The sequence below is a fragment of the Onychomys torridus genome, chromosome 15, assembly GCF_903995425.1.
Source record: "Onychomys torridus chromosome 15, mOncTor1.1, whole genome shotgun sequence".
Lineage (NCBI taxonomy): Eukaryota > Metazoa > Chordata > Mammalia > Rodentia > Cricetidae > Onychomys > Onychomys torridus.
Window position 1 is genome coordinate 18,606,121 of NC_050457.1, and position 16,782 is coordinate 18,622,902.

Here is a 16,782-nt window from a genome sequence, read left to right on the forward strand (position 1 = left end):
ACACACAGCCATTCCTGTTACTGAATCACCACTATTTAAAAGACTCCCAGAGAACTTTGGCGTTCATTTTAGATGGATTCTAAATTTACTCTCCTTGGACCTTCACTGTTAATTAACTCTCTTAATTAAATGTCGGTGGCAGGTTGTTTTGTTTTGTTTTGTTTTGGTCAAGTAAGGATCTTAAGAGTCCACGTTTCTTAGTGTTGAGCATTAAGGTTTTCAACAGTGAACTCTGTGGAAAGACTGTGAGGGTATTAGAACTGAGAAACTTAAAGCTAGGAAACACCATCCTGTAGCTCCAATCCTAATTGATCTTAATGATAAAAACCCGGAGTCAGAGATCAGGGTGAAAGCCGAAAGATCAGAGAAGCAGAGCAGCGGCCACTAGAAAGACTTCTTCCCTCTAGAATCCTCAGACTGAAAGGGGCTGAGCTCCTGTCTCCACCTGCTTTATCACTTCCTCTCTCTGCCCAGCCATGTCACGTCCTGTTTCCTCCTCCCAAGTGCTGGGTTTAAAGGTGTGTGCCACCACGGCCTGGCCTCTAGTGGCTAGCTCTGCACTCTGATCTCCAGGCAAGCTTTATTTGTTAGAGCACAAACAAAATGTCGCCATATCATCTAGTTAGGGAGAGAGCTCTCTTATGACTGAGTAGTTTGTTGAGTCTGACACAAACATACAAATATATAGGTATCTTCCTTTTTATAATTAACTGCATTTGAAGTGTGAAGTAGAATTAATAAAAAAATCAGATATAATATTAACTAGATTATAAAATTAACTTTAAAATTTTTAATTTAAAATATACTTTATACATGATATAAAATGTATTTGCCATGCATTTATATTATTTACATTTACAAGTATGTGATATATTTACATGATACGGAGTGAAACGCCATAGGAAATAGCGTTAAAAGTTTATAAAGATCATCATGTTCCTTAAGTCAAACTAGAGGCCTTATAGTGATTCTCAGCGCACACACAGTCAGAGTAACTAGCACACAGTCACTGTTAACAGTAGTCAACCATGTGTGTCCACTGTAGCGAACTTTCAGAAACCATTGGGAGATGTGGAAGTTTTTGTATAAACATTATGCACGTGTTTTCTACATTATGGTAAACTGTTTTCAAGAGTACTCTTTCAGCAGGTGTAGTGTGTGATGCCCATGAAAATTAGTGCTTCAGAGCACTCACTGTGGTGTCCTTAAATGGCCTCACAGTCCAATGGTAGCTTAACCTGCTCCTAGATGATGACCTGCCCTATGGATCCATGGCAGTATAAACACTAAATAGCTTTGATTGTATTTAAAGATTTGCTGACTGTTTATACTTGTGATTTAATTGTTAATTAGAAATGTTATCTCCTAATTAAACTTCTAAAATTCTACTTGGAAATTATTTCTTAACATCGGCGTAAGTTTGGGACTGCGATACCGGCAGACAAATCCAGAGAGTCTCCTGTTTGCAGTCTACAGTAAAGGTAAAGTCTGAAGCAGATTTGGGTTTTTATGGTAGTATTTTTGTTGTCTTCAAGATGGTTTAATAAATTGGATGAAATTAGTTCTTTAGGTTTTACACATTGTTGCTTTCACACAGCCATTTGATTTTAAGACAAGATTTTTGAGATCATATGTATTTAAGTGTGAGAATGTTTCAGTTGGAAATGAGAGCAGGGAAAGACAAGCAAGAAGGCGGGGCCTGGTGTGCTTCTAGGGGGCGGGGCCTGGTGTGCTTACAGAGGGTGGGGCCTGGTGTGCTTCTAGAGGGCGGGGCCTAGTGGGTTTATAGAGGGCGGGGCTTGGTGGGTTTTTAACAGGCCCTCCTAGAAGGAGACAGCATTTGCAGAACTGCAGCAGGAGCTGTTCTGTTTTTAATGCTTTAACTGAGAGATAGGGAGGTATCTGTCCCTTGACTGCTGCCTTCTCTAAGGCCATGAGGACATTTTGGTTTCCAAAACCAAAAACTTTAATGTGTTGATGCCATTTCATTTTTCAGAAACAAATATTAATTGGGGCTTTTTGTGGCAGGAATGCTGCCACGTGTGAGAGAAACAGTGGCCAAGTCTTGTTTCCTTGTGATTCTTACTGGAGAAACATCATTTGTTCTGGGAAGTTAGCACTGTTCACTGCTAGCCAGCTTGGGAAGGGCACAGCTTGGGGACAGCTGGCCTTCTGACAGCCATTGTCCCCTCCGCCTACTCTTTTTTCTGAGTGCCAGTTGTCAGGCTCATCACTATTTCCTAGAAACACAGCAGCACTGTGCAGTTCTGATGCCAGTGTGCTGAGTTCCCATGGAAGACGGTGCCATGTGCCCTGCTCTTACGAATCCAATGGTGGGGTGTCTGAAGAACTGAAGCATTCACAGTATTTTATGTGATATGAAAAAAGTGCTACTTTTGCATTCCTGTAAAAGTATTTCTTACTATCTGAAGGGCTAACATCATTAGTTCTCCAGTGACTCTCCTTGAGTTGAAGGAACAGAGAAGAATGAGATGTTGTGTCAGGGGATCCATCTGGGGGGTCTTTGCCTGCACTGGTAAGAGGGACTTGTCATTAAAACGGATCTTATGCCTGTGCGGTCAAAGGACTTCCAAAAGAGGTTTTTGTCTTGGCTTGCTCCGGCTGTATGTTTGTTTCACATAAAACTGTCTACAAATCAAATCTGCTCATGGTAGTTCTTGCTTCAGTTCTTATTAGGTGACTTCTCGGAGCAACTCAGATCTACCATAGAACTCTGTTATTTTTTTGCCCTAATATACTTTTTAGATGACAGCCAGAGTTAGCAAGGAGTTGTAGTAAAATTGGCTTCTTTTTTTCCCCTACTTGTTTGGGGATAAATAGATCTGCTTTTCTTGGAAGGCAGTGTGGTGTTATGAAGGCTCTAATACAGCAGTTCTCAACCTGTGGGTCATGACCCCCGAGGGGGTCACATATCAGATACACTGTATATCAGATATTTTCATAATGATTCATAACAGCAAAATTATGTAGCAATGAAATAATTTTATGGTTGGGGGGTCACCACAACATAAGGAACAGGATTAAAGGGTCACAGCATTAGGAAGGGTGAGAATCACTGCTCTGAACAGTGAGTATGTACATCAAGTCAGGGTCTCTACTTCAGGGATGTCCCCCACCCCCATAAAGGAAGCAATGAGAAATATGGGTGGAGGTGTATGAACAGAAATGTGTGCTGCAAATTAGTTTATGTAAACGGGTGACAGAACGGAAACAGTTAAAGTACGGTGTGTGTGCACATTAAAGGTATTTTAGGAGACTCTAAAAAGACTTTGGAAAATGTAGTGATAACATGTTAAGTATTTAAAACAGTGTGTTATCTTCAACAAAGTATTAACAAACTAAAACTAGCCACATATAGAGAGGATGCAGCACAACCCAGGGAGATTTATTCCAGGAATATGACTTTAGCTGAATATCTGAAAGTCAGTCAATGACCAGTAAGAGTACAAGACAATAACCACATGATCATTTCAGTAGAGGCAGAGAAAGCATTTAATCAGCTCTGGTGTAGTCTCACCATGAAGATAATTTATACCCATACATGACCCACAAAGGTCATTTATGAAAATCTAATAAATGAATACTGAACACTTTCTCCATAAAGTCAGGAATAAAATAGGAATATTTGCTCTTAGCACACATCTGTTTAGCTTGCACTGAAGGATCTGGACAGCAAAATTAGAGAATAAAAAAGGAATGAATGGTTGTTTTATGACTCTTTTATACATGACATGACCTTATATGTAGAAAATCATAAACCCACACAAAACTGTGAAGGCTAATAAATTAGCCTAGCAAGGCTTCAGGGCACATGATAGACAATACAAAAATAGTTGTAATTCTCTAAAATCAAATTGAGAAAATTCTATTCACACTAAAATAAAAAAAAAATAGAATACATACAGGCAAAATACTCATACAGATCATCTAGAAAACATCGTTAACTGGAAAACTATCATATGTTAATGGGTTAGATTTAATACTGGTGGAAGTGTTAAGGCAGCTCCACATAGTTAAAGGGAGGTTTGCTGGGCAGTGGTGGCATACGCCTTTAATCCCAGCACTTGGGAGGCAGAGCCAGCCTGGTCTCCAAAGTGAGTTCCAGGAAAGGTGCAAAGCTACACAGAGAAACCCTGAAACCCTGTCTTGAAAAACCAAAAAAAAAAAAAAAAAAAAAAAGGGAGGTTTATTTTGGGGGGGTTTTGCTTATAAGAAGTAAAGGGATAGGTTACAGGATCCGGGAGAGGTGAGGTGCAGTCCAGCGGGGTTCTCTGGAGAACTCTACTTTTCTACCATCCAGCATCCAGGATTACCACGAACAAAGAGAGCTGGCACATATGGATCTCAGGTTTTAAGGGCTTCCGTCTTGGCCCCACCTCAGGAGCAGGCCACAGGTAGGCATGACAGTTACCGGAAGCCTCACTGCGGGTAGTACTTCCAGGTCAAAGCTGGAACAGCTGCCTACTACAATTTAATATTAAGATTTAAACACTACTCGAAATGACCTACAGATGGAATACATTCTCTATCATAAAATTAAATCTGGCTTGCAAACTAACTTGAAACCTGATATGGAAGTGTAAAGGATCCAGAATAGCCAACACAATTCTGGAGAGAAAGCACAAAGATGTGAGAAAATGCCTAATTCTAATATTTCCTTAAAGATGTAGTATCAAGACAGTGTGATACTGGCATAATGATGTAGAAATACAGATCAATGGAATAGGATTGAGGGTCCAAAAATAAAAACTCACACATGTAGACAGTTTGTTTACAAGGGAGCTAACACCTTTCAAAGGAAAAAAGACTAGTCTGTAATAAATGAGGCAATCCAGGTGTAGTGTTCATATCTGGACTTCCTGCTATGGAAGGCTGATGTAGGATCATTTGAACTCACGATTTTAAGATCAACCTGGGCAGCATAGTGAGACTCTGTCTTTTTGTTTGTTTGTTTGGTTTGGTTTGGTTTTGGTTTTTCGAGAAAGGGTTTCTCTGTGTAGCTTTACGCCTTTCCTGGAACTCATTCTGTAGACCAGGCTGGCCTCCAACTCACAGAGATCCGCCTGCCTCTGCCTCCTGAGTGCTGGGATTAAAGGCGTGCGCCACCACTGCCCAGTGAGACTCTGTCTTAAGGAGAAAGAAAAAGCAGAATCAGATGGACATATACATATAAAATGGAATAGATTCAATTGGTAGCAAGTGATAAATTGGGCCTAATTAAGTGGAAACTTTTGCTTTTTAAAGAATACCATTGACAAATTGAAAATATAACCCAAATAATGGGGGAAATGTGAATAAATCATTTATCAAGCATGTATCTAAAATGTGCAAAGAACTCTTTACAAAAAGAAAAGTAGCACGATTAAGAATAATTTGAAAGAAATTTCTCCAAAAAGATATGTAAATGGGCAATGAATATATTAGAAAAGGTTCATCATCACTAGTGAGAGAAATGTAAATAAAACCACGATGGACTCCTATTTCATACACACTGGCACCACTAATGTCTAAAAGACAGGGCTTGAGTGTGGATAAGTACATGGAAAAGTCCTACTGTAGCTCATGCTTTGCTAGTGAGCTTGTAAAACACTACAGTGACCTTCCAAGCTTGGCAACTCAGTAACTGTTAAACGATAACCCTCCTGTGTATAGTCCCAGCCCAAATGAAAATATGTCCACACATATGTGTATAATGAATGTTCAGAGCCCCGATATTCATACTAGCTAAAAACCAGAAACTACCTGACTCTCCATCAGTTAATGACTGGGTAAACAAAACACGCATATCCACACAATAGACTATTCCTTGCCCATAAACAGAATAAAGAGCTAATGTAGAACCCCAGAGACAAGACAGGGTTGACTCTTGACATATAAACTGTATTGATTGCTTTCACCTTTTTCTTTCATCTGTTTTAAGAGAAGCCTCATCCTGAACCAAGGCGACCATCATACCCCCCTTCTTTCTAATTCAGTTCTTGTCCTTCTCACTCGGGGGCTGTGAGTGAGGACATGACTCTTGAAGGAAGGGACCCTAAGGTACCATGTAAAATAAAGGATTCTATACCCTGGGAAGACTTTAAGTCTACCAAACAGAGTTATTGAGAATTAATTGAAAGAGTAAAAACAGTATCATAGTCTCCATTTTATTTTTAAAAGGCCTTTAAGGATTGGGAGGAGGTTATCCTGCTAGTGGTTCACAAGTCACCTGAAAGCTTAGTGACTTAAAGCTATAATAAACACGCGGTGTCTGGCGCAGGCATGGAGAACCTCTTAGCTGATTGGTGCTGGCTCAGGGTATTTAGACTGCCACCAAAAGTCTGTCTGGGTTGAGAACCTACTCAGAGGCTCCCAGTGGCTTGGGACAGTGCTGCTGTGTATTGTTCAGAGGCCTCTGCTTCTTCCTGTGGGACTTCTTTAGTGTCCCCTTGGGGCAGTGAGCCAAGAGAGAGCAGGAAAGTCCCAGTGTTGGCTGTGACCGCCTCACAAAGCACATGGCCGCTCTGCTCCATACTCTGTGAGACAGTATTCTCTTAAAGAACCCATAATCAGAAGCCAAACAGACTGCCTATCACAGGGAGGGCCTTGAAAGAACTTGAGGACATAATTGAAAACCGTGGGACAACGAATGCTAGAATTTCTAAACTGATAATGCATATTTCCAATCAATTTTGTAGTGCTTAACTGTCCTGCAGAGACTAGACGTTTGGCTCTCGGGTGGTAATGACTTAGGTGTGTGGAACCGAAAACTAGATCTGCTGTGTAAGACGGACCATCTTTCTGATACAGGTAAAACTAGCCAAGGTAATTATGAGACACGATTGATAGACTATAAAAGACAGTTGAATCTTTAAAGAGACATATCACAATATAATGTGATAATTCCATGTAGGAATTTTTTAGTTCTGAGGACTGTGGGTAGCCATATCCAATTAATATTTTCATGTGACAAATAACTGAAGGGGCATTTATATCCGCATGTATCTTATTTATACCATGTATTGGGTTTCAGTATGGTATTTTCATACAGGGACACAATGGATTTTGGTGATATCCACCCATACTGTTGCTCTCCCTTGTCATCCTTACCTTTGCACTAGTATTTTCTTCCCCCATACAAGAGAAGACGTGCAGCATCGTCTTCTGCATATGGCTTATTTTACTTACGATGATCACCTTCAGTTTCATCTACTTTCTTGAAAATAATAGGATTTTGTTCTTTATGGCTGATAATACTCCATCGTGTGTGTGTGTGTGTGTGTGTGTGTGTGTGTGTGTACATCACATTGTCCATTCATCCATTGATGAACACATGGGCTGATTCCACAACCTCCCTATTAAATAGTGTCACAGTGAACATGGGTGCATAGGGTCTCTTTTACATGATAACCCTTGGTTACTTTCTGTATATACCCATACCCAAGTGTGAGGTAGCAGGACCATGATCACTTAATAATATTCTACACTTTTATATATTTTCATATGTGTGTGAGCATGTATGTGTGTGTGCATGCATGCATGTGGGGGGGGATATAGCACATGTATGAAGGTCAGAGGGCAACTTGTGAGAATCCTTGTTTTCTACCATGTGGATTCCAAGGTCACACTCATGTCCACAGACTTGGTGACAGGCACCTTTATCCACGGAGCCATCTCACTGGCCCCTCAGTGAACATTTTCTGCATTTAAAATTCTTCTTGAAGAAGGGAGATTTTTCACAAGCTTAGGGCAAGCCTGGGCTATGAGTGAGATCCCATCTCAAACAACAAAGACAAACATGCAAAAATATTCTCCTACCCGTCCGTGTCTTTCTCTTGGCCTCTTCCACGTCTCCCATCTCTTCCATGTGGACACAAAACACGCTTGTAAAATATGCCCATGTGGAGGAGAAATTAGGGCAGAGATGCTCTTGACATCATAGCAGGGTTGCTAGTCTCTGATAGGTAGGAAGGAAAGTAAGCGGAACATCCCTATTTGCATATATGTTAACAGTTATATTTATAAATTACATGTTGCAAAGAGGAAAGACTTAACTTTGTTAAACAATTTCTTGTTAATGTGTTCCAGTATTTCAACTTTTAATACTTGAAGTTAAGGTTAGTCTGAAACTTTATGATTCAGCTATGAAAAGATATTCAGTGCTCTGTATTTAAGGCCAAGTACAGTGTCGTGAGCAGCAGCTCCAACAGCAGAGCAGTCTCCAGCTGCTCGGGAGACTGACAAGGAATATCTGAACTGAGGACTACAATAGGCCAGTCTGGGCAACGGCAGCAACCAAACCCCAGTTACTAAAAATTCTGCACGTAAATAAATGAAGTGTGGTGGTATAGAGGCTAGTCATTTCAGTGAGTCATTTTAGAAATGCACTAATTAGCCATAAATGTGCTGTTTGAAGGCCACTTCCAGAGCTGTTGACTAGAGGGAAGAGTGTTGAGCTCAGAATAACTGGCTGCTCCACAGAAGAATCACTTCCTTTGTGATCTTCAGATGCTCTGGCAGTCAGTGTTTCAGGAGAGGATACCCAGCTTCCTGCCCTCTCCTCTGCTCAGGTCGACACTGTCTACCTGGAGTAGTGTCCAGTCTCACAGGCTAAAAGCTCAGTCCTCAATAGTTTCCTCTCCCATCATGCCATTTACATGCCCGTTTTTTTGTTTTTTGTTTTTTGGTTTTTGTTTGTTTTGTTAGATTTTGTCCCCCTGGTTATAAGTCAGGACTCGGTTTGCTGGAGTGGTTTACAGAACTAAGGGAAACACATTTACCCACTTAGGTCTATCACAAGAGTACCAAAGGAGAAATACAAAGAGCAAGGTGGGAGAAGGGCACAGTGCCTTTGTCGTAAGTACAGCTTTACAGAATCTATCTGAGCCCGTGCTGGCTTTTATGAGGCTTTATTCTGTAGATATGGGTAATCAAACTCTTTACTAGCGACCAGCATTATCTTCTGTCCCTCTCTCCTCGGAAGTTGACTGATGGGGCTGAAAGTGTCAACTTTCTCCTCCTACCTTGGTCCTAGTGAGCGGCTCTCATCCCCCAGCTACCAGGGACAGACCCTAGTCATCTCTCTGGGACACAGAAAAATGGTGTCTTCGGAGAGTCAAAGGATTTTAGGAGTTATGTAAGGAAACAGGATGGAGGGCAGATATGGCTTTTCCACCATTGCATTGTCTAATTTAGTGCCAGTGGGCATGCATAGTCTTGAAGTTACACTGAGGGAAAACCCCAATTCTATATCTCATTGAACTAGCTATCATGTGATGGTTGATGGTAACTATTGTAGGGATGCTTAGTAAATACATGGGGATGGTTGAATATGAATACATGTCACCACCACAGGAGAAACATTCAAAGCCTATATATATATATATATATTATCTATCTATATATAATATTTATCTATATATAATGTCTTCCATAGGTATCAGAAACTTATAACTCAGTTTCCATGTGTAAGCAAGAAAGGAAGTGTTTATGTAGTAGGTTTCAAATATATTTTATGGGAAATGACTAACACAAAATTGAGAAAGTTTTATTTCTGATGTAACCCTTGAGAGAAAATGATTTGCCTTGTTTCATGTTTTTTTTCTGAAGGGATCAGTGCTTTGGTTGAAATCCCTAGGGACTGTGTTGTAGCAGCAGTTGGCAAAGAACTGAGTGAGTATATATGTATATTTTCTTTGTGTTTGTGCACACATGCATGTCTGTATAGCTACATGAATACACGTATGGGTGTGCTAGAAAGACAAAAAAAATATAAACAAAAAACCCAGTTTTATTTCAGAGATTCCTATCTCTGCCTTAACTCTGGCTTCTTAGAGTTGTTGAAAATGATATAAGGTGAACCATTTTCAAGGTGTTAGGTCAGTTTTCTTCTTGTCAATATACTACACTATTACTGTCTCCTAATAATTTGATTAAACAGTGTATCACTTATTCTAAAGTCAGTTAGCTGTGGTATTTTCACTCAGAGTTTATCCATGTCAGGAAGACTTCTCTTTGGTATTAGCTGAGGGAATTTCTTACAGCCACAGTTCATTCGAATATGAAAGGCTATTAGAATTTCATAATCTTGCAAACTCTTTGATAGTTGGTGAAATATTGTCAGAGATACAGAAAGAAATGTGCCATGACCTATTTTCCAGAGAGGAATTTGAGGAACAGAGAAACTTGGATAGCTGATTCCCTCCACTTGGAAAGGATGTGAGACCTTCCCACTTTTTCTGTCAGGCATGCCTGTCTCTTGAGCATCCACAGCTCTGGCTCCAGTGGCCTATCAGATCATGTAGTACACTGATGGTCAGCCTGTACGCAGGTCTCAATGCTGCTGTGGATTCGGAGCATTGGGAGGCAATAACTGGGCCTATTCACATTTGCTAGTTAGAGCTCCTAGAATATCATAGATGTTTTGTAAATGTTGGTTGATAGAACCACTTGATTTGATTTTGGGTTTTATGTGTTGGAGTTTTTTTGTTTTTGTTTTTGGTTTTCAGTGTGATGTGTACTTTGCACTTAATGTTTTTGGAGTAAAAAGGTAGTTTATGTTCTTTGAACATTTAGTAAAATAACCGTCTTTTAGTAATTTTTAGGTTACTAGCACCCACCGAAGATTTGCAGGAATGGGATATCGTTGAAGTTAAACGCCTTCTTGATCACCAGGATAATATTTTGTCATTGGTCAATATCAATGGTAAGCTCCTTGTGTACCTTTATGTTCTGTATGGTTTCAGAATTTCCATCTTGCTTCGTTCCAATAGTTCAGAATTACCACTCAAATAATAGATTAGATTAGTGGAGATTGTTGTTATCTCTTACTCTAAGCTTTGAGACAGTAGAGCCTGGCTCAAGGCTCCGAGTGTGGCAGGGCCAAGACTTAGGCACAGACAGGTAGAGTAGGGCTTGGTCACTGTGGATGCTCAGCATCTCAGCATCTTCCCAAATGGCTCTGGCTCCATCCCTACCAATGAGCTGGGATGACGTCAGATGGCAGGGGAGGATCACGAACTCTGGCTCTTGGCATGTAGTTAGTTCTGGTAGATGAGTGATGGCTGACACCATCAGAACCCAACTGGGTGATCTGTGGCTGAGTCAGATGGAGAGTTGTGGTGGAGATTGAACGCAGGTTGTGTAAGACTGCTGGGAAATGGCACAGCGGCAGGAGATGCAGATCCTGCGCCCCGGAGAGCTGGGGTTGGCTGGCTCTTCCGGAGTGTTGTATCACTGGAGATGGGGGTGAAAAGGAGCATGGAGAACACCCCATGTAGACTTGCGTTGTGTCCTTTGTACCACTTGGTCCTATTTCTAGATGTGTCAGGGAGCATCCTTCCCAGCTTCAGAGTCTTCCCCTCAGCAGCCAACATCCTACCAAACTCAGGTGCATGTCCTCCCAAGGACCAGATTGTCTGTGGCGCTGGAGGTCACAGTGCTTGGGTGACCCCTTGTAGAGTTTTCTCTACCCATGAATGGTAGCTCAAAAGGCAAGCTCTTATGTGGGTGACTCTTTGAGCCTCCGTGGAAAGCCTGAACAATGACAAGGTCCTGGAGCTCCTACAAGAAGCAAGACAGGTTCTGGCCCATTGTGTTGGTTATGTCTAGTTATATGTCTTCTTTTAGTGCTGAAGCCTTGGCATCACTGCAACAACATGGTTTCTTAAACGAAGATAACCAGTTATGACCAAGCAAGCCTTAGTTAGTTTCGTTCGTGGTCCAGCTTTTGCTGTGCAGTATCCAGCTAGGCCTATAGCTTCTTGTCATTTTTTCATTTTACTTTTTGCTGAGGTGAGAACCCAGTGCCTTCTGAGCAAGTGTGTTCCACTGAACTAGCTATACCTCAACCTGAGGCTTACACAGACTTAAAATTTAAGGTTTCTTCTCCCCTCACCCCACTTCCTTCCCTGACAGGTTCTCTCTGTGAAACCCATGCTGGCCTTGAATGTGCAATCTCACCACTTTGACCTCTAAAGTTCTGCTGTCCCAAGCATGGACCACCACACAGCTCTTTGTCAGGATCTTACGGAACATGGAAAACTAAAGAGAAGTTAATGAGTTATTAATGAAGGTTACAGAAAAGCCATAGTACTTTCTGAGTTATAAACTGTGAAACTGAACAGCAAATGATAAGTAAGGCGAAAGCATTTTTAGGACACACACGGTTAGGTGGTCTGGCGATGTTTGGAAGATTTGTATGTGGGAATGCTCCAGATTTGGCGGTCTTGTGGGACTGAGTTCTGCACTTCCCCCCTTCACTTCCTGCCCTGCATCTTTCCCACTCACCCACCCAACACCAGTGGCCTGTTCCTGGGTTTATGCATCACAATAGAAGTACATTTTTTAAAAAAAGAAAGAAAAACAAAAAACTATTTCTTGGCAGGTGATGGTGGTGCACACCTTTGATCCAGCACCAGGGAGGTGGAGGCAGGCAGGTTTCTGAGTTTGAGGCCAGCCTGATCTACAGAGTGAGTTCCAGTACACAGAGAAACCTTGTCTTGAAAAACCAAAAATAAAATAAATAAAACTTAATTATACTATTTCCCCCTTCCCATTCCTCCCTCCAAATCTTCCCATATATCCTTCCTTCATCTCTTTAAAATTCATGGCCTTGTTTTTCATTCATTGTTGTTGTATACCATACGTGTGTGTCTGTGTGTGTGTGTGTGTAATTATGACCCGCTAAGTCTGTATAATGTTACTTGTGTGTGTGTATATTTTCAAGGCTGACCATTCAGTATTTTTTAAGGCTTGGAAAGAAAGCTCAGTGTGTCAGAGGGCAAACACAAGGACCAATCTCCAGAACTCTTAGGAAAGCTGGACATGCCTGTAACCGCATCAAGGGTTAGGGTGACGGTGGAGAAGGGAGTCACTGGGACTTGTTGGCTGCCATCCTAGCTAAAAACCAGCAAGCACCAGATTCAGTGAGAGACCCTGTCTCAAGGAATAAGGTGAAGAGCTATTCAAGGCATCCAAATTCTCCTCTCACCTCCACATGCGTGTACAGGGAGCTCACATACCTGCATACACACGTGCAACATAGAAACATATAACACACACACAGTTTTACAAAAAGAAGTGCCTTTTTGGTGAGGGGGCCCCAGTGCAGTCTTGGAATGATATACTTGAACTCCCCAAATATGCCTGATATGTATCAAGCTTACTCTTTTCTGGTACCCTTGCCTGCTCTGTGCTGGCAAGTGTGTGATCATAGAGCATTCACGCTTGTGAGGTATGGCTAGATGGATGCTGGAGAGATTTTCCTAAGTGGATTTTTAGACTACAAGATGAAATACATCCACTGTTTTATCATTGAGGATGTTTGGTGTGAAACATTTTGCACAGGGAAATATAATTTACACAGGGAGAAACTACGTGCTAAGATGAATGCCAGTCTTTTGCTTTGGGTGAAAAAATCAAGAGGTCACTGGTACTGTGTTTGTGTTGTGTAAAAGAGCCACAGAAGGGGCGACTGTGTGGTCAGTCTCAAAGTTTTAATTCAGGGTTGACTACAGACCCAGACCTGGAGTCAAGGAGCATCCTTCTCATCCTTAACTTCTTTGACTCTTTTGGAGTTGAGTGAAATCGGAGGAGGGCATGGGAAGCTTAGTGCCACTGAAGTACCCCAACTGCCATAGTGTTAACACTAGAAAGTTGTCTCCCTCCAGAGATCATAAATAAACTTATTTCTTCACCCAACACATTCTATAGTGTGTCAGGAACTACAGACATCAATAAGCTACCTATTATGACTCCGAGACCAAGATAAAAACGATGTTTATATCTAGGATGCTTAGTGCCTTTTATTTCTAAGAGATTGTTCACCTGCCTATGGCGGATTTCTGTGCTGCTGGCTTATTTGACAGATGGAATAATAAAGTTCTAATTACCCATCTGTGTATTTCTAAGTTGTAAATCACTGTGCATTTAAATACTGTTAATGTAGACTATTACCCATGCTCAAAATAACATTAGATATTTTCGAAAATAGCTAGATATTTATTATTTAATTTGTTTTCCTTGAGACTAGCTGGCTAGTAAGCAGGCAGAGCCAGAACTGTAATGTGAGTTCTATGCTCAGAGCATTGTTCTGTTCTGACTTGCCTTAAATGTGTAAGAGTAGTTAATAAATTACACTTAAGAGAGAATTTGTAGTCTAGCAGTTGCACAGTATCTGTTAAATGTATAATGTATAAATTGTCTAGTCCTTAATTTAACTCTATTTGATGGTTTTAAAGCTTATTATTTCACAAGTTAAACATAGTCATAATAAAAATATGCCAATAGCAAGAAACATAGAATTAAATTAAAAATGGGATTAAAGTGAAATTGTGCCATCATTCAGTATTAAACACTAGTGTACACCTTTTTATGTATTCATATGTGTATACATATGTGCATTGTCTATACACATGGTTTACTGCTTTATACGAGCATGTGTGAACATAGTTCCGTGTCAATATAAATATACCTTTACAGGTCAGTTTTCAATAGCTAGTACTATTTTATTTTATGGTTGTCATATTATTTAGCCTGCAGTTGGATATTTAGGTTGACCTCAAATTCTTAGGATTCTGTCTTGCAGCTTTGTACATACGTTGTTATACATTTTCCTCAGGGTAATTCCTTGAAATGGAACTGGTGGATCAATATGTTGGTTATTTTACAGTTGGACTCCTATTATTAAGTTAATCTTTGAAATAATTGTGTGATGTTGTGCCAAAATGTACTAAGACATTAGTAGTATGTAAACACACCGATTCCCACATATTTCTCACCTATACTTTATATATCATTTAAAATTTCTTTATTAAGTAATTAAAATGTTATCACATATTTATTTTCCATCTATTTTGTTATTCTTGGTAATTCCCAGGAGTGCTGTATGCACTGAGCATAATGAACTGGTTTGATATTTGAGTAGCCAACTCTCCCCATTTTTATTGTTGGTTTGTTTTTCGAGACAGGGTTTCTCTGTGTAGCTTTGCACCTTTCCTAGATCTTGCTCTGTAGCCGAGGCTGACCTAGAACTCACAGAGATCCACCTGGCTCTGCCTCCCGAGTGCTGGGATTAAAGGCGTGCGCCACCACCGCCTGGCTCCATTTTTAAAATCATATTTGTATCTTTTTTTGCCAAGCAGATATTTCTGTGTATGTATCCTCTGCCTTTTTTTTTTTTTAGTGCCCTGTAACACTCTGTATTCATATAACTACTTACTTTATCCATGCCTATAAGTACCCTCAGTGTTTGAATTGACAGTTTTTTGGCATATCATTTAAGGAAGATTCTTTTATTTTTATTCCTGTAAAAGTTGACCAAACATTATAGATGGCATTTTTATTGGCACAAACTGTAATATTTATCTTCTGTGAGTGAACTAGTCTGTTTCTAGCTTCTTACTGTCATATTATTCTTTCTGCTTAGCTTGTCTAGGTACAATTAGGAAGCCCATTCATTTTTATATTTTAGCCTAGAGAACATGATCGGTACTGGAGCATTTGTGAACTTTTCTAGATACGAGTTTCAGAACATGATTGGTACTGGAGCATTTGTGAACTTTTCTAGATACGAGTTTCAGAACATGATCAGTACCGGAGCATTTGTGAACTTTTCTAGATACAAGTTTCAGAACATGATTGGTACTGGAGCATTTGTGAACTTTTCTAGATACGAGTTTCAGAACATGATCGGTACTGGAGCATTTGTGAACTTTTCTAGATACGAGTTTCAGAACATGATCGGTACTGGAGCATTTGTGAACTTTTCTAGATACGAGTTTCGCCACTGGCTCCCATGTTGGAGAGCTGATCATCTGGGATGCCCTGGACTGGACTGTGCAAGCTTGTGAGCGCAGCTTCTGGAACCCGTCTCTACAGCTGGATGCCCAGCAGGAAATAAAACTCTGCCAAAAACAAAATGACATTTCTATTAATCATTTCACCTGCGATGAAGAGGTAAAATTTATAATCGTTACAAATAAAATCAGTATCCAATATGTAAAGCCTCGTATGTTGGACATAGGATTCCGGGCTGTTGAAAAGCACTTCAGTGGGAAAGGCACCTGCCATCAAGCCAACAACCTGAGTTCAATTGACAGGATCCACAGGGTGGAGAGAACCAATACACGAATGTACCCGAGCACACGCGCGCGCGCACACACACACACACAGTAATGAAAAGGTTACTACCAAGGGTTTCAGGTTCTAAAATGGCCTGATAATTGTATAAGGAATGTACCACTTATATTTAAAAAGAGCACTTTGATCCTTGCTCCTAGTCTTGCATGCAAAGAAGTGATTAGAACACAAATTTACATACCCAGTCTGGGGTGGATTAAACAACCCCATCGTGCTTGAGGTTACTATTTCATTTGTTTTCAGATGTGTTTCCTAGAGAGGGAAAGAGTGAAAACTTTGACACATGCTTCCCCCTCTTGTTTGTTGGCATCCTGGCTGGCATCCTGGCCAGAGCACCCGGGCGACAAGAGCTGCCGCCTGTCTTGGGCCAGGCAGTGGTGCTTTGGAAGTGTGTGCTGTAAATCCAGTGCCGACTCTTGCCTCCGATCTAAAAAAGTCTTTAAGCCTCAGTGGCTCAGAAAATGTGTCTAAGGGGAGTTATTTTTCTCTGTGTGCATAGCCTTGAGAAAGGAAGTAAAGGAAACCTTTCTTTTGTTTGGCGTTCTCTATCCTCATTTACATACTTGTTACTGTTTTATTATTTGCATTGAAAAATTCAGTACTGGGGCTTTTCTTTTCTTTGTACTGTTTTGTGTGCATGTG

The 16,782-nt window shown here is 40.6% G+C and overlaps 1 protein-coding gene across 1 annotated transcript in view; it reads left to right on the top strand.

The window, feature by feature from the left end:
- Positions 1 to 16,782, top strand: part of Wdr41 (WD repeat domain 41) — a 50,146-nt gene that overhangs the window by 26,091 nt on the left and 7,273 nt on the right. Inside the window, exons 5-9 of the mRNA XM_036207101.1 lie at positions 1,419 to 1,481; positions 6,699 to 6,810; positions 9,610 to 9,672; positions 10,595 to 10,705; positions 15,773 to 15,957. Coding sequence (XP_036062994.1) covers positions 1,419 to 1,481; positions 6,699 to 6,810; positions 9,610 to 9,672; positions 10,595 to 10,705; positions 15,773 to 15,957 — 534 coding nt within the window. The remainder of the gene's footprint in view (positions 1 to 1,418; positions 1,482 to 6,698; positions 6,811 to 9,609; positions 9,673 to 10,594; positions 10,706 to 15,772; positions 15,958 to 16,782) is intronic.